The 22,237-nt window shown below is 40.6% G+C and overlaps 1 protein-coding gene across 1 annotated transcript; it reads left to right on the plus strand.

The window, feature by feature from the left end:
* Window positions 1-434: 434 nt before the first annotated feature.
* Window positions 435-21,219, plus strand: si:ch211-13c6.2 (uncharacterized protein LOC100000125 homolog). Its single transcript, XM_060942860.1, has 13 exons — window positions 435-895; window positions 1,097-1,165; window positions 9,848-9,872; window positions 12,065-12,151; window positions 12,345-12,493; window positions 12,640-12,756; window positions 15,788-15,830; window positions 15,956-16,727; window positions 17,801-17,864; window positions 17,973-18,035; window positions 18,191-18,292; window positions 18,382-18,697; window positions 20,328-21,219. The coding sequence occupies exons 1-13, from the start codon at window positions 836-838 to the stop codon at window positions 20,528-20,530; spliced, it is 2,070 nt and encodes a 689-aa protein (XP_060798843.1). The 5' UTR covers window positions 435-835; the 3' UTR covers window positions 20,531-21,219.
* The last annotated feature ends 1,018 nt before the right edge of the window (window positions 21,220-22,237 follow it).

A 22,237-nucleotide genomic window follows, 5' to 3' on the forward strand; every position in this document is an offset into this window, starting at 1 on the left:
TAGTGTACAGTATATATGCTGGGGCAGTGTGTAGTGTACAGTATATAATCTGGGGCAGTGTGTAGTGTACAGTATATATGCTGGGGCAGTGTGTAGTGTACAGTATATACCCTGGTACAGTGTGTAGTGTACAGTATATACGCTGGGGCAGTGTGTAGTGTACAGTATATATCCTGGTGCAGTGTGTAGTGTACAGTATATAATCTGGGGCAGTGTGTAGTGTACAGTATATATGCTGGGGCAGTGTGTAGTGTACAGTATATAATCTGGGGCAGTGTGTAGTGTACAGTATATATGCTGGGGCAGTGTGTAGTGTACAGTATATAATCTGGTGCAGTGTGTAGTGTGTCGTGTATAGTATTTCCTGTTGCCTCTCGCGCACGTCACCGCCAACTTCCGGTTTCCATCCAGCTTTTATTCTGTAGTGAAAACTAGCGGAGGAGGCGAAATAACAGAAAATACCCGTACATTAGCCCACCGGTGGTTTGAACAAGAAGGTGTTTGTAAAATATTCAGTATAATTTTTTAGGTTTCCGTAGTTTCAGTAAATTTATAAACTCAGTGTATCCTGCTTCTGTTCGAGTTTCCGCATTATTCCGGAAGTTAGCGAACTAGCATCCGCTAACTCGTCCTCCTCGTCGAGACAGCGACCGCCATTACAGCTAGTTTCTTCCAAACCCTTAGAAAGATATTTTGTTTAACTTGTTTACTGTGCAAAAAGACGGTAATTTATCATTTAACTCACAACACATCACTAACGTGCTGATTATATTCTCGAAGCAGTCGCTTTTTGTTCGCTTTGTGAGTGCGGGGTGTGTTTAGCCGGCGGGTAGTAATGGCCGACCTCCTCACTGTGTACGATGACGGAGAGTCCAACACGTTTATCGACTGCACGGTAACGGAATCTCTTCTGATCATATCTTCACATTTAAACAGCTATCTCAAACAATCCGAGGTTTACCTAGTAAAGACTTGGAAGTGTTTTTAATTCTAGACACAGTAACCCGGATTAGTGTTGATTCTCATGGTGAGAAACTGAAAATATTGTTAAGTTGACTTCATACAAAGAAGTGTCTCTTATTTTTATTTTTTACAGATTTGTGACAAAAGAATAAGAGGGGATACAAACTATAAGATCCATCTGACCACTTTACAGCATCTGAAGGTATGTACCCTTTTAAACTGGTTGGTGTGAAATACTTCCTACTGATATTGACCACATAATCAACTGCAAATAAACCAGAGCAGTCGGTGGATGGAGAGAGAGAGAAGTGGCTAGAGGGATAGAAATATGTAGGTACAGAGAGGTAGATTTGGATAGATATCACTGCCACAAGTGATGGGCAGATATATATGATGTTGGGTAGAGGGGCAAATGGATGGCACAAGAAATAGCTACATTACATTAAGTAGAGTGGGGAAAAAGCCCCCCTTAAGGAAAATTCAGTTTTTCTCCAAGTTGAAATGAACCATGTGTTGTTTTAATCATAGTTTTTGACAACAGTGATAGGAACAATAATGCCACCTAAAGTTAATACTTATTTTTTTTTTTTAACAAAAACAAACATTGTGCCAAGGGGGCCTTTTACCCCCCCCAGTGGGGTAAAAGGCCCCTGAGGTGGGGCAATAGGCCCCCTCACTCAAAAAAAAAAGCTGTTTGGATAGCAAAAGTGTTTACTTAAGCCTATAATGTGAAAGAAACAAGAAAACATCCCTGAATTAATGAATAGATGCATTATTTTATTATATTTCGCATTTTAATTTCAATATAATTGTGTGGATTGAACATGAATTAACAAAGAACAAGTGCATCAATAAATAATGCTAATATTATTTTTTAATATTAAGTTCAGATTACTTGCTTTACTCAACCAGGTAAGCGAGATGTTATTAAAAACTATGTATCTGCTATTCAGAAATGTATGAAATACAGTAATTATGATAAAAGGAAACGATGCCCCCTGGGGGCCATTTACCCTGCCATTAAGGGGGCATTTTACCCCACAGACTACACTTTTACAAAAAAGGGTCTGTCTTTCAAAATGTGATTCAACTTTTTATACCTAATGTATTTTTTTAACCTACTGACTTGTCTACTCATACCACATACACAGCTGTGATATCTGACGAAATAGCAGCTATCTAAATACAGTTTTACTGATATCTGAAAATTATATCACTTACCATGAAATTTGATTTCTCTCCTGCGTTGCTGATATGCAATCCACAGTGGATATTTGTATATCCCTGTTGTCAAGCCAGTCCATAGCAACAATAGAAATGTAACTTTGCGCCATCTGGTGGTTATTTTGGGTAAAACAGGCCGGAGGCATATTACCCCACGGGGGCTTTTTCCCCCACTCTACTCTACAGGCATTTAGCAGACACTCCTATCTTGAACAGTGTACCCGGTGTCACGGTCTGAATTTACCAGGTAAATTTAAACTGTAGCAGCCACAGTCTGAATTTACCACACTATAAATTTACCAACTTGGTATTCTCGAAGTCGGACATCCAGGTCACTGGTCATTTGACTTCCATGACAACCCAGCCGCCATATTGGTTTAGGTGAAAGGGAGGGAGAAGCCTGTTTGTGTATTATAGCAATTTAGTTCAAATTTGAGAGTTTTTTTTATGCTATTAGCATGCCGAAACGGTGTTGTGTAGCAGGCTGTACAGCCAATTCAATAAAAAATGAAGATTTAAAGTTTCATATGATACCATTATCGGGTAAAAGGAGAGAAAAATGGTTGAGGGCTGTAAACAGGTGTGAAGTGAGAGCTGATGGATCTGTTAACTATGGAAAGTTATGGAAACCCAAATTTAACTATACATATGTATGTGCTTGTCATTTCATCAATGGTAAGTGAAGAAAAGAATTTATAATAGACATGAGTTTTTAAGTGATAGTAACAGCTCTGTTATTGTATGAGTTAATTGCCGACAGATGAGCAGTAATAGGTGAATTTGCCACAATAAACATTCTGAAAACTTGCTGACGCTTCATAATATAAATCTGTCTGCAAAAACCCATAAGTCACCATTGTTTTGACACCTGTCCCACCCTTGCTTGTACGGACATAACTCCAGTCCAACAGCACTGATTTTCAATTTATAACAAGCTAGATCCTCAGCAGCTAAACTATCTTGATACTGGTAGGACACTCTACGAGTATATTAAGCTAAAACTATCAAAATCTTACTAAAATCTTACTAAAACACTGAACACTAACAAAGTTGGGTAAAACATGTTTTCACCTAGTCAAATATTGGGCCTGTTGTCATGTGTTCGTGACGTCACGCCGACTACGAGAATAATTGGGCCTAGTCTGAATTTACCAGCCTAATATGAGATTTATGTTCATACTTGAATTATTTACTTTATCTTGATGAATATTGATTTGTTTAAGTAAGACTCCTCATGATTATAATAATTGAGTTATTCTCTCAAATGTACCAACTTGGTATAATTAGACTCCTGTCATTGGGCCTAGTCAGAATTTACCAGCCCGATATGATATGGGATTTACGTTCATACTTGATCCACAAATAAATTTTCACTTTATCTTGATGAATGAATGACCCGTGTTTTAGTTCCAGTTTATGCACTAAGTAGGCTGATCAGGACCAGCCAGCAGCCAGGAATGATGAACTTTATCTTCATGAATTTTGGTTTAAGTATATATGAAAGAACGAAGTCAGAATGTAAAGTGTTTTGAACAACTTTATTAACTTTGTTTACACACATACTAATAAGATTCAATCCAATCCATTCTTGTATAATCAAATCTCATAATTGTAGTCACAATTTGCGTTCTATTAGTCCATAAATGTGTTGAAATGCTCGGTACAAAATCGCAGCAAGAAATGGTAAATTTAGACTTCCCGGAAGTTGACAGAGAAAAAAAAATCGGTCTGCGCATGGTAAATTTATAACAGCGCACGATCAGACCGTGACACCGGAGCAGTTGGGGGTTACGTCCTTGCTCAAGGGCACTTAAGCCATTCCTGCTGGTCCAGGGACTCGAACTGGCAACCTTTTTTTGTCCCAAAACTGCTTCTCTAACCATTAGGCCATGGCTTCCCCTGGATAGAGCTGTATGTAACAATTAACCAGATGGATTGAGCAGTAGATGTAGAAAGATGGAAAGATGTATCAATATGGAAATGGATAACATGAGAGAGAGAGAGAGAGAGAGAGAGAGGTAGATATTGAGATGTATGGATCACATACTTGCCAACTTTTCAAAATTGTCATGGGGGAGAAAAGTGCGTGAACGACCTTTTCAATTGGACGAGGGTCTGATGTGCGGTTGAAATGATAGTGGATCCCAATTAATTGCAAACCATTTGAAATTTATACAATTAAAGAGTTTTTGAATTGTTGATATTGTTCTATCAGTTACTATAGGTTATGAGATTCATGTATCAGGCATGAGAGAGCTCAGAGTGAAAAATCTGAATTTTAAAATAATAACAATGAAAGGAAAGTCTTAAATCAGATTTTTAGCTGAAAAATCTCATGCCTGAATATTATATACATAGAGACCCACAGAAAATAACGCAAGTGATGCTTTAGAAGAATGTTTATCATTTCTTAAAATAGTCACAGTGAATGAAAGTATTATTGGATTGCATCAAATGTGTTTTCCTTCTGTAAGCTCATGTAAAAACACAGAGAACTATATCATCATATATACATTAAATTTTATTAAGATTTAACCAAAATAGTAACAACTCAATTAAATAAATACTGCACTGTCTTAGTACGACTAAAATGCATCTCTCTCACTAAACACTTTCCAACAGAATTTTTAAAAAGCACTAGAAATCCTATCGAAATACTATCGGAATGCATCAAAGGAATTTGCTCATTTGCAAACTTTGACTGAAAGTTTTCAAACAAAATTTAAAAATGGCACTATAAATACTACCATACTATCAAAATATGCTCCACAAAGAAATTCACTCGAATGCAAAATTTTAGTACAACCAAAATACTCACTAGTAATCTTTCACTTAAAACCTCAAAACTCTATCAAAATCAATCACTTTCCAGATAATTCACTTGTAAACTTTCACTTAAAACTTTTAAACACACATTCAAAATAGCACTAAGACACGACCGCACTATTCAAATACACTCTCCAAACAAATTCTCTGTCATGCAAAATTTCACTAAACACTAGAAGTTGTACAGTTTGTTTCTGAAATGGTTTGGAAGACTAGTTTAATTTCACACACAAATGCCCATTATATTCTGATTTAAGGTATCTTTAGCTTAAAATGTGTAACTGGCTGGTCGAACATTTGCTTATCCATGGAAATTCATTCTCCCATGCAACCTGGTATTCTCCCATGCATTCATATTTTTGCCGTTTGGTATTGGGTTTAGTGGCCATGATGAATGCATGCTTGTAAAAAATGTCGGACAGCCTGGGTGAATCCTACATTACGGAAATGACTGTCATTCTGTTCATTGATTGGTTAAAAATCAGTTGACGTCAGCAGTGTTTCTCATACGATTCCGATTGGACATAATCGGGAGTATTTTTAACTTGGCGGGAGGGATTTCCCAAAACCGGGAGATTATCCAGTTTTTAACAAATACAATCGGGAGGCGGAGGCTAAAATCGGGAGCCTCCCACCGAAATCGCGAGGGTTGGCAAGTATGGGATCAGGCAATAGACAAGTGTGTGTACACAAAAAAAAAGAGAGAGAACAGAATACGGAGACATAGATGGGTAGATAGCTGGGTGTAAAGAGAGAGATTGATATCGTGAGAGATGAATATGGTGAGAGATCGAGATAATTTGAGATGGATAGAAAGAGAAACAACAATGGAAGAAGGTTCACTTTATTGTTTATTATAAATTGTTCCATTGTCATGACAACATTGTGTGCTGACATTTATAACATGTTTCTTCTCTCAATGATCCAGTTATCTGGCCTGTCAAAATTCTCTACATTTCCAAACAATATCCCACCATCTGTCTTCAGCATGATCACATCATTTGTCTTGCTCGGTCTTTGGGTTTCTCCAAAACTATCACAGTTTTAAAATAATCGGGTGTAGACGACCGGATCCTCCATGATGCCGTTACTATCCACTGAGGAGCTCCTTGACAACTACATGCCTTCAAAGGCTTTTTTTTTCTGTTTGCATTCACAACCCCAGTAGGAACACTGAAGTGACGCAAGATGGCTTGCTAGTGTGGCGTTAGCAAGAAATGCTAGCGAAGATATCTATATTTGGTTTCAGTGTCAAAATCGCGCTGTATTTCTTCTGATGTCCCACCCCCCTTCATTTTTAGCGCTGAAGTTAAGAGCTGTTGTTCACACAGCTAATGTTTTGCACGGATTTTTAAAAATGGCAGTTGCCAGTGGTCAGTCAATGTATACTCCTGTCTGGACCAGTCATGGTACACGTACGTCACTCATGGTTCCGCTTGTGCTGGGAGAGTACCTACCCTGAAGTGGGAGCTAAAACGAGTCCCTCAAAATGGCATTCTAAGATCTTTGATCATTTTAATTAGTTCCTGCAGTGCGGAGACACAAAAAGGGGGAACTTCCTCCAACAGTTCTAAGAGCTGTGGAAATAGTTCCTCCGATCTGAAGACGCCTGCTGTGTGAAGCCTCCAGATGTGTCTCCTTCATGTTCTTGTGATGATCAGTTCCACTTGATGCTTCAATCAAGCTCCTCATATGAACTTTATTCCCTTGATGCAGTGCCAATTCTTTGTCTTGCACTGGAAGACTTGCCATATTTTGGGCTCAGGTTTTGTCTCTGCAGTTCCTTATGCTTGGCCTGTTTCACATGACAGGAAATGCTGCGCACTTGCCAATCACTGTCAGGTTTAAACTGACCAGTGTCTTATTTTCCCGGAGCCACACCCTGTTCTGGGGTCTGGAGAGCCTTCATTAAAGTAGAAAAGGTTGTGGGTGAATCCATTGGAAGATGATGGTGTACAAATCAAATGAATGATGTTCTAAAAGAGCACAGCAGGATTGAGCATATACCAAGACCCTGTGTGTGGAAGATCTACGGAACAAAGATTTGATTCGGCACAAACCTGTTTCTAGCTTTACCGTTTCTTTTTCCTCGTCAGATTTTATGCAGTTTTGCCTTCTAAATGAACTGCTGAATTATGGTCCATTTTGTGAAATCATTTTTCCACTTCTGTTTTCTGGATCATCTTGAAAGCCAGATTTCTAACTTTTTTTTGCTTGAGATTCTGGTACATTGTCCCTAAACTTGGCCAAGAACAACCGCCTTTCACTGGAAGAGGTTGTTTAGCTGGCACTGCAAAGAACCAAACATGTTTTCTCACCACTAACCGCTTCAAACAAAGCTCTCTATTTGGTTTAGTCTAAGAGGACTTGATGTGTGAGATTTATTCTCATCTCATTATCTGTAGCCGCTTTATCCTGTTCTACAGGGTCGCAGGCAAGCTGGAGCCTATCCCAGCTGACTACGGGCGAAAGGCGGGGTACACCCTGGACAAGTCGCCAGGTCATCACAGGGCTGACACATAGACACAGACAACCATTCACACTCACATTCACACCTACGGTCAATTTAGAGTCACCAGTTAGCCTAACCTGCATGTCTTTGGACTGTGGGGGAAACCGGAGCACCCGGAGGAAACCCACGCGGACACGGGGAGAACATGCAAACTCCACACAGAAAGGCCCTCGCCAGCCACGGGGCTCGAACCCGGACCTTCTTGCTGTGAGGCAACAGCGCTAACCACTACACCACTGTGCCGCCTGAGATTTATTTATTTATTTATTTTAATTCTATGACTAAATCTTGCTCTAGAAATATCATTGTCATTACTCGAATGTTTTTCCCAGTGGAAATCCAATCTGACTACTTCAAGATTCTGAAGTTTGCGAGCAACCAAGTGTATAAAATGTATGAAACGCTCAGTGAGCTGCATGTGGAGCATCTGAGGCAGAGACTAATTTCGATGTGACTGACGGTTGGCGTGCTGAAATGTATAGGTTTAATTAGGGGTGGGCGATCTGATGATCTTATATCATGGCCGATCTTAATTTGGCATATGATCTGCTCTTCAGAGAAATCATACAGATTGCATTTTTAAATAATTAACAGCGCTGTTCAAACTTTCCTACTCCACATTGCATTGTTACATTACGTGGCATTTAGGAGATGCTGTTATCCAGAGCGACGTACAAGAAGTGCAAAAGTCAGGTGCATGAAGTGCTGTACTTCTAGACAAGAAAGTTCTAGTGCCAACTGAACAAGTGGCAGAATAATACTTGGTGTATTATTCTGCTGAAGTACCAATACTCAGCAAACGGCCAAGGAAAAACAATTCAACCATACAAAGTGCAACTAAATAGAGAAAAATAAGATTCAAAACGGCTAACCCCAGGTTAGACAGTACACAACCTGGGTTGGTCTAGACCGATATGCAGTTACACAGTGGGCAGGGAGGAAGTGGAGATGTGCGGTCCAAAAAGGTGAGTCTTCAGTCTGTGTTTGAAAGTGGTCAGGGAGTCGGCAGTTCTGACCTCAATGGAAAGGTCATTCCACTAACGGGGAGCGAGAACAGACAGCTGTCTTAAGCAGGCTGGGCAGGAGCGGAGAGGAGGAGGGACCACAGGAGCTAAACAAAAGCGTGATTGGTTGTGACAGAATTGGGACTACGCTCAATGGACTGGATTCTACCGGGGGCGGCTGCGTTGCATTCCTGGCTGCGACGTGGCTGCCAAAGCTGATCGCTGCCAGTCTAGTCAATGTTTGTGGCTCCACCAGATGTGCTGCAGAGCATTTCAGAAGCGTCCCAGAGTTGTCCGCTCTGCTCGTCCTCTAAAAATACACGGCTAATCTATTTTTGACGGAAGTTGCATTCATGCCGCACAGAGCAGGAGGTGGTAGAAGCACAAAAATCAAGGAAAAATGACTAAATGAGCAAGTCAGCAAAATCGGCCAGACGAAGCGTGCCGCTTCTGAGACGCTCCTGGTGGGGTCTGAAGCCGTGCAGAGAATGGAACAAAATCTTGTCGCTGTGAGTATATGGGATCTCATGTCCTCACACCCGGTGGAATCCAGGGATAACTCATTTTTAAACAGACAGCATGATGGATGAAGAATAACGGCGAGCAGACCAACAACCTGAAAGAAGCATCAAAGCAGCAGAGATGCGAGGCACTTCGGTCAGAACCTTCAGAATAAAATCGGAGCAAAAACAGGATGCAGAGATTTTGTGAGTTGGGCCTTAAGCCTTGAGTTAAAGTGACAGGCTTTGTATCCACGCAACCATATGAGCAAAATCATGTGATCACGAGTTCAACTAAATCTGTGGGGAGAATTGGGATTCAGATCATGGATCATGATTCTACCCCAAAAGATGGTCATAAGATCTTATGGTCAGATCACCCACCCCTAGTTCTGATCACACTTCAGAGTACATGGTACCAGTGTGACTTTATTAGCAGAGTGTCCTTTCCTTTCTGCACAGTCCAGTCACTTCCACGCTTGCTTATGCCTTGTGATGTTACGATTGTTGTTGTGGTTATCGCTCACCAAGTTCTGCTTGTTTTGCTTTCTTCCTGCATCCTCACTACACAGGACGAAGTATAAATGTCAAATTTGTACTTTGTCATGAAAATGTAAGGTGGGTATTACACACGATTTCTGGATGGATTATATTGGTCAAAAGGGCAAAGTGTTGAAGCTGACTTTGCTTTTTTCACTTGTTGCAGTTAACATGTTTTACTTTTGTTTTTGAGAGAAACTGCTGGCAAGACTCTGCTCTGATATGCTTTACTCACCTCTACCTGTTTTTCATGCACTTTTGGCCTTAAATCTACAAAGAGGGAGCGAGCCCTAGCTGATAAGGGTAAGTCCATTTAATGCGTCAAGACAAGTTTGAGCATTTGTACCATTTAGCATTCTGTTGAATAGCAGTTACCACTAAATCTCATTATGGACAACAAAAAGGCCATAAAAAGACAGTTGTGTGTTCATTTGTAATGGTGCGTTAAAATCTAAGGAAGCATTTGTACATGTTGTCCAAAACACTCATTGTTTTTTAAGATGTTCTGTCAATTTTACGAAGACGTTTCAGCTCTCAAATGTGTATTGTATGCATTTTAACCTACATTTCTCCTAGTGTTAGTTTCCTCTTAAACACAAGAGGACAACCAGTCTGGTATATTTATCCTGTTCCTTCAAGGCACCTTTTTCTTTTAAAGACTGCCTATAGACATCACTGCAAAGCAAATAATGGGGCTCTCTGGAATGGGTCCCTAGATGGTGCAGGCCCTTCTTGACTAAAAAGCCTGCCTTTTCAGGACCGGGGAAGGTGACCCATTGGGACTGCATCTCCACAGACTGAGGAGAAACGGAGCGGCCGCTCACTTGGTATCATGTTGTATTAACAAAGGCGAGTGAAATAGGAATTGTTTCCACCCAAAGAGAGCACGGTTCATTGTGCTGTCGTGGACTTCTAACCACACATAGCTGTGGTATCACTGCTTTTCAACCTTGAGAATTTGAGCCATTTTGGAGCCTTGGGTCCTAGATTATTATCCACATTATCAGAGACCAGGATTCATATTGGACACCACGTGCCTTTTAAGGTCTACAGACAGTTCTGCTTACATCTCAAGGCAATAACTCTGAAATCAACCAGTTGTGTTGAATTCCAAGTATGTTGATTCAGTTTAACATCCCGGAGTCAAATGAATCGAGCAGACCTTGATACTGGACTGAGAAGTTAAGTGGGATTGTCCGTCAGACAAAGTTCAGCTAATGTTTTGGGTTTTTTAATTTTTTCCGAAAGTGTGATATTCCGAGCTGAAGAAGACGCACCTTTTCTACCAAAGGAAGCAAAAGACTGTTATCCTGACTGTGGGGCTCGAAGATGAACTGTTACTTGTCCAGTGTCTGTTTGCTCCAGTCTTGAAGCCCAGGTGATACGATATCATCTGGATGCATGATGTTCCTTCAGTGGAACCAGCCCTCTTTCTTGAAGGGCATTGTGGGTGTTTTAAAAGGGCTGAACAAAAAAAAAAAAAGGTGGAGATGCGATGCAGGCGGATTCAGTGAAATGTTTCCCTGTTCAGTGGTTATGACTTGACCACAGTGAAGGTAAACATGTCAAGTACTCCTTTAGGTCAAGCAAACCTACACAAAGGCATTGAAACTCTGGAGTCAGTTGAATGAATCTGACATTCCTGAGAGAGAGAGAGAACATACCGAAGCCCTAAGATCAGATGTTTTTTCTTCCTTGTGACTACCAAGGCTTATTTGATGGATGGACTAGCAATGCAGCCATGAGATGTTTCGATTGCTGATGGACAAGCACTTTGAGCTATATCTAGTAGCCAGATGCGTTTGTGGAACTCAAGCCATCTGGTACCAAGACTAGGTTAGCTCTTATACAAGAACTTGGACATGGATTAGTTCGTGCTGCCAGTTGAATTCTTTCTTCCTGGCAGGTTTTTCAATCCCACTGAAATAAGCACTTGCTCTGGATCAAAGAGCTGGTGTGGGTACGTCCTGGCATGCAGTGCTAGGGCTTTCAGATTCAGCTGTTTGATGCACGCTCTTCTTTCCATTGCAGCTTGTTGCAAACCTTGCAACATTGTGGCCTTGTTCCTGTGCTGTAACTGGAAATCTCCAAATGGAAGAAACACCATCACAATAGCCCAGTTTTGAAGATTGAAACCAATGTATTGCGGAATGTCTCGGTTACATTTTTCCCTCCACAGGGTTTTGTTCACAAAGCTGTCCAGTACAGGTCTGTGATCTAAACTATGAGTGTTGGAGTTTATTACTGGAAGACTACCATTGATAACATGACGAACTGTTTGCTTCAACCATTAAACCCCTCTTTAAATGGCGCAAGTACATAAAGACCTACTTAAATCAAAGCTTTTTCAGCTAGCATTTGTATTCCAGACCTGTGTAAACAAAACTCCGTATGGTTAAGTTCATTTAAAGTCCTCAGCGTTGTGTTCCCCAGATTTATTACTGACTAATTTTTCTCTTAATATTTTGGATGACTAATTTGTAATGATCTTATAGGCCTCATCCCAAAGCCAGTCCCACTGCCACAGTGGACCAGTATCAAAGAGTACTTGACGTACCTGAATCTTAATGAGCCCATTATTGGTAAGACAGAGCTGTGATGTGTGCTGATACTTTGTGTTCGATAGAAAACGTGTATAATATGAAAGTTCAAAATGTGAATGCTTTTATTTAATGGCAAGTGAATTCAATTGTCAATATATTTTATGACGTTTTCTGGAAGAACAACATGAACTGTCAGAGAGTTTGTAATAACTTTTTTGCCATCTATGTTTAGGGCTTAGTGCCTTGGTACAAGATGAGGATTTTTTCTCGAATGATGGCAGAGCCGTGTTGCGGTACAGGTGCAGATTGTGTGCAGTCCAGATGGACCTCTATGACATGACCACTCATGTAGTGGGTCGCAGACACCGGCAGAAATATTTGGTAAGACTGAGACCTTTTCTTCGATTGTGGGACAGGAACAAACCTTCTTCTACCAAAATATAGGATTAGGATGGAAATAAGTATTTAGTTGTTTGTAAGGTAAACATTTTCTCCTTCTTGGCCTCAGTCTAATTCTCTGTTTTCAGGAGCGAAATAGGCCAGACTTGGTGACATGGGAAAAGACTTCCGAGAAGCAAGCAGGTGTTGTTGCGAGGGCCAAGGCTGCAATGGTAGAAAAGCAAGAGGGATGGGGAAACCCAGTGGTATGTATTCATACATTTATCTTTTCTGACTGCCACATGGTTTGCTAATTACTTTTAAGAATGGAGGTTGTTAACTTTTGGTTTTGCGTGTCATCTGCAAGTGCAGTTGTCATAACAGCATGCTATTTTTATTTTTATTATATAAACAGGACAATTTATGCAAATACAGTACTGTGGAAAAAGTTTGAGGCACTTTTTTATTTATTTATTTTTTAAATACAAACTTTGTTCTAGATTTCTGTTTTATGACTTCTACATTACTGAGTCCGTACAAAAACATCTGAGTTCCAAGCGTTTGTTTTTCCAGCACAAAATTAAATGTTAGAGAAGAAAAGTTTGTATCTGAGCAGCTTAAGAGACGACTTTTCAGATGAAAAAAGAAAACATAATGAAGGCTACTGGGTTTTGCTGCGAAATTAAGAAGCAAGTGTGACAGTGTCCAGAAGAACTGTGGCTGGTTCTGCAAGGTGCTCAGTAAAACCTACAGCTCATTTTTGGTCTACAGCATTTCTTTACAAATGCCTAAGACTTGAGCACAGTATTGTACATCTCCCTATGTTTGTGAAATGAGCATAATTATTGTACAAACACGACAGACTTCACTATGACTTTAAATGTACAGTAGTTCACAACATGTAGAAAGTGGAAATGTGTGACTTGAATGGATTTTCACTCAAAACTGAAAGACGTGGTATAAAAACAGCAGCATACATGGGACGCAAGAGTGGACAAATCACTAAGCCAGGCGCCTTGGGCAAGCAGATTGTGTCCAGATTGAGTTTATTTGTATTTGCCCAGGGGATAAGTATACTTAACAGCGGGGGAAAAAAAGACTCCCTGATTTTCCCAGTACAGAAGGTTTTTTTTTATTTATAATGCACGTTCTGCTCTAAGAACAATAACGTAATGCGTTTCGTATTTATATGACGCACTGTGATGCTTCTGACTCCCATCACCTGCAGAGCAGTTATATCATTCTTCTGCTTACTCCATGCAGTCATCTCACATTGAAAGATATTGCAGAGATAAAAATGCTTGCAGTACTTAAATATCTTTCATGAGTGATGCAAGGTGAGTACACCTGATCTCTCAGCCAGAACCTTGACCAACGACTTCTGGATGTTTTGTTGGAGGGCATGAAGATGTTTCATGATGGCACGTTCGCTCATTTTCCTTTTGTCTGTATTAATGCACTCAGCAAGCTAGTCATATATTATTTACACCCCCCCCCCCCCCCCCCCCCCCCCCCAATTTATGTATTTATTTTAAAGTCTACATTTCCAGGTATTCAGTTCATGGGACTAGGTAGCACATTGGAGCTTTTACTTGCCCAGTGGCTAACTAATACATTTGATTTGTCCACCCTTGGACTGGGCTTTTGAGGTTGAAACCGAGGTTAGGATCATATCCTGCCTTCCAGGAAAAACCCTTCAGAATAATTTCAGTGTCAGATGTTTGTTTATTGTATATGTTCAGGTTCCAGTTTAAAATAAATAAATAAAATCTCAATTTTTTTTTAAGTTATAAACAAACCAGTGAAATGATGGTAGCAATTTGTGAAAAATGCTATAATAATTCTAGAAAAATAAAAAGACGTTCTTATCAGCAACACGCTCCACCATTTTGTTTTCCTCTACTGGCAGATTCTACCATAACAGAGGCCAGTTAAGTCCCATCTCCTTAAATTGCTGAATTGATTATTTTGATCATTCTATTAAGTTTTTCTAGTAGCATTTGGGGTCTTGGACATTCACAGTAAGTTTTAGGACAGTAGTCCTGGTAACTAATTAATAAAAGCCTGACATGACAGACATGCTAAATGACAACAGAAACACATCGGTTTCTATCATCAAAATCTGACAGACAAACTAACGTCTACCATCATATTCTGACAGACACTCTGGATGACAATAGCAACAAAACTGTTTCTTACATTATTAATCTGACAAATTTAGTAATAATATTAAATATCTCATCACTAGAACCAAGTAATAAAATAAAATATTGAAATTTAAAAAAAAATTATTTTCAAAATTGAAATATCAACAAGAATTGTCAGAACAGTGACGATAGACATGACTGTGTCACTTTCGCGGGGAAATAACACATTGAAACGGCCTGTCGGCTGAAAGGGTCGCAAGCGGCTCTGATTTATCTCAACTTGCGATAGTTTTCCTCCAGAAAAATGTAAATATGAATGCACAAATATATTCTCAATGTTTCTATCGTCAAAAATTTCTATCGTCAGGATAGCTGACTGAAAATCTTACCTTGATTTATTTGATGAAATCTAGCTGTCAGAACTCCAAGTCTTGCCCGCAAGGAAATGTCTGCTGTCACAAAAATCATGCGCAGTAGAATTTCCTCTTTGCGTCAGTCAACGTGTGCGTGGTGAGGGCTTCAATTTTGCTACCGTCAGGTGCATTTGACTGACAGACTGACGATAGCATTTTTTAAAAATAACTGTGGGCTTCTCTCGTGAACGAAATAGTTTTTTCGCTGTTAATCTATTTCAACTCTATCTGTTGACACCCAAAAATGATAAAGCCTGCTTCCACACGATAACTACCAAAGATCCATAATGGCCGAGTCTATCGTCAGGTCATCTGACAGAAATTCACTGACGATAGCAACAGGGATAATGAAAGGGATTTTTAAAATGGGAGTTCTGTCTGTCAGATATGTCAAAGAAATAGAACTTTATTCTTTAAAAATCTTTTATTGATATACTCAGTGTATTTTTAAATGACGTGCTGTTTTAGAAGACCAAATACCATATTTTCAATCTTGAAAATATTACCTCACTGAAAAAAGGACAAGAAAAATTTCTTATTTTGTGGGCAAGTGATTAATGGATCCAGTTACGGTAGAATCTGCCTACTCGCGGTATATGAGCGGATAGCCTAGTAGTAGAGTAGCCAATGAGAGCACGCTGTTGCTCATATCCAGTGAATGTGGATAAAATAAATATATGTATAATACTTTCAGCATTGAGCATGTATGAATAATGTATTCTAATTTTTCCTTTCAGCCACTCATCAGATCAGAAAAAGGAAGATCACTGAGAAATCGAGGTCAGTGGTATACTTCAGACTGGAGCAGAGTACACTCTTATGTTAGTGTACTTTTGTACCTTTTTCATGCTAGATTTATTATATTAATATATAAAAAGGCGGGGGTTTCTTTTGTTTTGTTACAGCATATGATGGAGCAGCACATAACCGTCTGTCTGATGCTCGAGGAAGAGCCTCTTCTGGGCAAGACAGGAGAGAGCAAAACATCTACAAACAATCATATAGAGAGGGTGATGCTTATGTGAGGCCATCTCATTATCATGAGGATAACCAATATGACCAGTCATCATTTAGAGAAGATGTCACTTACCGCTCGTCCAGTTCAGGGGATAACCGATATGATGCACCATATTCTCAAGATGGTGGGCAGGGAAGGTCCTATCGAGAGAGAGATTACATGGATAGACCTTATCGGGAAGATGAAACGAACATGGCGACTTTTCCAGGCGATGGGAATCGCGATCGACGATATGCGGACAAAGATGTTCCACAGTCTTGCCATGATGAATGGTACCCAGAAACAAATTCCAGCAGAGAGCCATATAAAAGTAGAGAAGGCGATGATTATTATCATGGCAACATTTCAGAAAACAGGTTTGGGGAGTCCGGAATGGACTATCAAGAGAGTAGGAGGATGCAAGAGCCGATGTACACGTCACAGCATGAAACAGGATCCAGCATGGATGAAAGGCAGCGGCAGAGCAGAAGCTTGTCGTATACAGAGAAAGGAAGGGAACGTTTCCAGGATGTGGATGAAAGGCGTGGATCTTATGAGATGGAAGGCTATAACAAAAGAGAAAGGTACTACTCAACTGAAGATGATGTGCCTGCAAAAAAGAAAAGGAAGAGCAGATTCTCTGATGCCTCACCACTAGAGATGGCGCTTGCACAGAAGAGGTGAGGATAGACCTTACTAGGATTGCGTATTGTGTTGCACCGATGAGCATGTCTTTGGGTGCCCAAGAGAGCGACATTGGCCATGCTCTCCAGGAAGGAGATATGGCTTTACTTCCAATCCCAATCAGAGCGTCACGAGCCAATTGTGGGCATCGGAATTCATGTATACAGAAGAGAGCTGCTTTGTGCCCATTCAGCCATGGTCACATAGTCCTCACCCTATCATTTTGATAGCTACACTATATGGCCTGAAGTATGTGGACCCCTGACCATAACGGCCATATGAGTGGTTTCACCAAACCATTACCACAAAGTTGGAAATACGGTTTTTTTTTTTAAAGAATGTCTTTGTAGTAATAAAATTTCCCTTCACTGGAACAAAAGGACCCAAACCTGTTCCAGCATGACAATGTCTCTGCACAAAGCAAGGTCTGTAAAGACACGGTTTACCAAGGCTGGTATAGAAGAACTCAAGTGGTCTGCACAGAGCCCTGACCTCAACCCCACTAAATACCTGTGGGTATTATAATTAGTAAACCAAATTCATGTCAGGCCTTCTTGCAAGACTTCAGCGCCCAATTTCTCATGCTCTTGTAGCTGAATGAGCAAATTCAATTGTATTTGTATAACACTTTTAACAATAGACATTGTCACAAAGCAGCTTTACAGAAATGTATATAAATTTTAAATGAATGAATGAACGCGTATCCCTCATGAGCAAGCCTGAGGTAATGGTGGCAAGGGAAAAACTCCCTGAAGGCCACCACAGCCACATTCCATAATCTATTGCAAAGCCTTACAAAAGTTCTAGAGGCTTTTTTTGCAGTAAAGGGAGGACCAGCTCTTTATTAATGCTCATGGAATGGGATTTTCAATGACCAGGTGTCCACATACATTTGGCCATGTAGTATAACCAGTGGATGGGAACTGGCACATGACCCAACTGGGAGAAAAATAGGGGAAAAAGCTTGCCTTAAACCAGTCAAGTTGTCGTTAACAAGTAAAGCTACTAGATGAACTGTTTGTTTTGGGTTTTTTTTGGCATTTTACCAATCACTTTTCTTTTTCTTTAGCCAAATTGATGAAATGATTTTAAAATATAAACAGAAAGGAAGAGCAGGTCCCACAAAGAATCAGGTAAGCTAACAGCGCTATACAAGCTCAATCTGTTTTGTTTAACCTCCATATGTTTCATGTATAGTAAAATTTCCAGGCCTTTTTAAAATACCTTGTGTGTTTTAATAGGCCTCTGGATACAGCATGGATTCATCTGTAACTCCACGTATGGAAAATGTTTTGGATGTCCTGGTAAGTCCAGACTCAAACCCCTGCTTGGTCCGACGTTGTCAATGTGACAGGACGACCCCCCCCCCCCCCCCCCTTTTTTTTTTTTTTTGCCTTTCAACAAATAGCAAATAAACATGACTTAATTTTTACTTGAATATTTTTACGTTTGCTTGTAGAATGACATCCAGATCGAGAATGTGCAAGAGGCTAACTTCTTAAAGGATAAGTTATGCACCCTTCTTAAAGAGTTCCAGTCCAGTAAAGTTCAACGCTCTCAGGTAGGAACTGAATTCATTTCATTTGTTCTCTTCAGTAAGACTGTTGACTTGTGCAGTCTAAGTTCTTATTTTCATTTCCTTTGCAAAAGGTCCAGGTTTCACAGACTTCCACAGATTTCACAGACAGTTATCACAGTGGTAGCAAAATGGAGCAACGCAGAGAGATGCCGGAATCAAGACGTTTCGATGACCAAGGCTTTCAGGAGCCTGCAAGATACGATCGTGACTTGCAGGGTCCCAGGGAATATTTAAATACAAGGCATGTTGAAGAAGATCCAAAAATCATGAGGCAGAACAGAGGTCTTGAAGAGCCTGAATACCAGTGGGATCCTTACAGAGGTGGCTCAGCTGGCCGATCTGATGAACGCATGGCTCGCCATACAGATGACAGAAGAGATTACCGAGGTAAACTGATGAGCAGTTCTTTGCCTTGTTGACGTCATTTGTTGCTCTTGGAGCAGAAATATTGCCGGTTTGGTTCTTTTGTGGGGGGATAAGGGTGCTTTCACAGCTATTTGTTCATTTACATTCAAATTGATATTTTTGGCTTGTTTGCTGTTTGGATTGGTCTGACAATACCCATAATGAAACTATTGGATGATTATATGAATAGCTAGTTCAAAGTATTTTTGCTTTTCAGAACACGCAGCATTTCTGCAGCAGTCGAGCTCTGTGCTTCGGTTCAGCTTGTGCCTTTCAGCTCAGTTTAGCAGCGCGTATACATGTTTAGTTCACTTCCTGCAGTTTGCTCAGTTCTGGGTTGAAGCACTTGCTGCATTGGGATGTGCTAGTGTTCACTTTCATTTTGGTCCCGAGTGAAGCGCCGTTTACACATACCCGGGTATTTTTAAAAACGCAGACCTTTGCCTTCGTTTGTGCCTTTCGTTTATACACACACGGAGTTTTTTCCTCTGAAAACGATTCTTTCTAAAAACCCCGGCAAAAGTGGAGATTTTTTGAAAACTCCGTTTTGCGTTTGTGTGTAAAGAGACCAAAACGGAGTTTTAGGCAATCTTCGCGCCACAAAAGAGCGACCATTGTACATATGACAAGCATGGAAACACTCAGAGTAGCAGCATTTCTGTTATTAAGAGCTATATTCGCCTGTTTGCTTTTGAGAATAAAGCTCATTGACCAGCAGGGACGCATTAGGGCTCAGAGGGCAGCAATTGCGGAGCTTCTGGTGACCAAAAGAGCCCGACCGTACCACCGCCAGCGTCGGCGATTTTGGGTTTGACCTGGACGGACTGCTATCTGGTGGGAGAATTTCGAGAATGGCGTTTTCGTCCCGGAGGAATGGCAGGAAAATTTCAGAATGTCGCGATCCTCACTCCTGTCACTCGCAGAGTTGGTACGTCCGTACATACAGGGTGAGTGTGCTCACATGCGTGCTTCTGTCGATGTTGTCAAAAAAGTTGTCTGCACACTCTATTACCTGGCTGACGAGGGTAGACTGTGCAAGACAGCTAATGCGTTCGGCCTTGCTCGCTCAACAGTGTCCATCATAGTGAGACAAGTATGTCGAGCAATTACCATCCACATTGGCCCCATGTACATAAAGTTGCCCACATCGGAGGAATCTGTACAGCACCTCGTCGCCAAGTTTGAGGAAATGCATGGTCTCCCTCAATGCCTAGGGGCTGTGGATGGCACGCATGTGGAAATAAAGCAGCCGTCTGTCAATTCCACAGATTACATTAATAGAAAAGGGAGGTTCAGCCTAAACATCCAAGCTACCTGTGAGTTTAACAGCTCTTGACAGCGTATTTATGCGGATCAATATAAACGTAATTAAAAAAAAAAAAAAACGCAGCTGTGTGCACGAAGTTATTTCGGAAAACGGAGTTTAGAAAATATGCGTTTTTAAAAATCCCCGGGTATGTGTAAACAGCGCCTGAGATGCGTATATGAACACCACCAAAGAAGCAAAGGCTGCAGGGTTCAATCCCTATGGACTAAAAGCTACACATGTAAAAGCAACTTGGAAAAAAAAATCAAATGACTCCATACTTGAAACTTTTTTCTTCTTTCTCAGAGGGTGCTTGGAATTCCAGACCTCTCAGAGAGGAAGAAAGGGTCTATACTGAGGAACATCGCTATCAGCATGACTATCGTTCTGGTGGCGATCTCTATGACCCGTTTGAGCCTTCATCATCTCCACCTATGGAATCGACCTCCTCCACTCTTGACAAGCTTGCCTCCACACTCCTGGAACTGGTGGCACGCAAAACAAATTAAACGCACCCTTGGAATCAGTATGTTATGAATGATTTGTGTAGTAATGCTTTAGATGTTCAGTCTTGTTTGCATTTGTTAGTTTAACCCTAGACAAGCTTTTTAAGATGACGCTTTTTTTTTTAAGTTTATGTAGTACTGATGGGTGTGCGAAACGGTGGTAATAAACGTTTTTTGTTCCTCACTTCTGGGTTCTTTTTCACTGAAATTCACTCAAATGTGGCAGCCATCAACAACGTATAACTTGGTGAGTTATATTTTAGGCTACAACATATGGGGGAAAATGTTCTTGTCTTTTCACACACTTTTTTAGTAGTACCATTTTTCCTCTGGCAAATTGTTTCAATTATTGGCACCTTTAGAGTTTGCCACAATATTAAGCTTTTCCCTGTGAAGTGATTTGTGCATGTGGACTGTCCCGTTTACTTCAGCCGATAGGCTTTCAGTAGGAATGAAGGGAAAGAATTAGTTATTAAACCTGCAAAATGGTGTGCCATGGCTGATATTTTTGTTTATATTTGAGCTTAGTGTTCAGAAATAACACGTAGTAATTTTTTAGTCATTCAGTGATGTTTGCATTTGTTAGTTTAATCCTAGAAAAAGCTTTTTAAGATAAGATGATGCCATTTGTTCATTTTATGTAGTACTGATTGGTGTGCAAAATGGTGGTAATAAACAGTCTTTGTTCCTCATGACTGGGTTTGATGTTTCACTGAAGTCCACTCGCATTTGGCAGCTATCAGGAACATATAACTCTCTCATACAATGAGTTGTACAGGGTGTTTCAAAAAAAAAAAAATTATTTGAGATGTAAATATCCCAGAAACTACATAGTCGAGGCAAATGAAACTGAACAGGCTTAATGTTGAGCAATATAAGATTTATTCCTCAATTTGAATGAGAAATTCAAAGGTATGTGGATTCCATGAATGATTTCACAAATTTTCAAGATGCGCGCCGCCTGAGACACGGACGCACAGACAGCCTTCCTCTTTGAACTTTTTGTGCCGTGTCCAAATCTGCATTGCAGTTAGTGCATTTATAGAGAATTCTCTCATACATGGTAGCCACGGGGTCTTAAATTTAATATTCCAAAATTAAGGCCTTAAAAAGTCTTAAATTGCTTTGCCCAAGTCTTAATTTTTTAAACAAAGGTCTTTAAATTTACTCATACTATTCTACGATGTGAAAATGTGGGTTTTGCGTAACATCAGTGAATTTCTTGGAGTATGCGCAAAGAAAGAAACAATATTGATACATTTTCGCGCCGGCGCAATCGTCGGAGTCCGTGGTGGAGAGGAGACTCCGCGAATCGCAGCATGGGGAAGTGTCGTTTTAATCAGCAGTGGCTTTCAGATGAAAGATATTGTGATTGGGTGAGGGAGGTTCCTGGAAGTGACGTTGAAGCAAGATACTGTGTTTGTCGAAAGGCCTTCAAGTTGTCCACTATAGGTCATTTCGCTTTAGAGTCTCACATGAAGAGCTCAAAGCACATTGCATCTGCCCTCCACCGCCACCAGCCCATCGCTCAGTTCTGCACGGTTCAATCTCCGAATGCACCTGGAGTTGGCACGAGCACCACTGTCGAACGTCAGCAGCATCAGCCAAGCCAGACATCATCGGCAAGGCTAGCAACAACACAAGGGCCGAGCAGTGGCATGATGGGTGTCGGTGGAACCCCGACACTTCGGGCAGAGGTGCTCTGGATTT

The sequence above is a fragment of the Neoarius graeffei genome, chromosome 16 (genome assembly GCF_027579695.1).
Source record: "Neoarius graeffei isolate fNeoGra1 chromosome 16, fNeoGra1.pri, whole genome shotgun sequence".
NCBI lineage: Eukaryota > Metazoa > Chordata > Actinopteri > Siluriformes > Ariidae > Neoarius > Neoarius graeffei.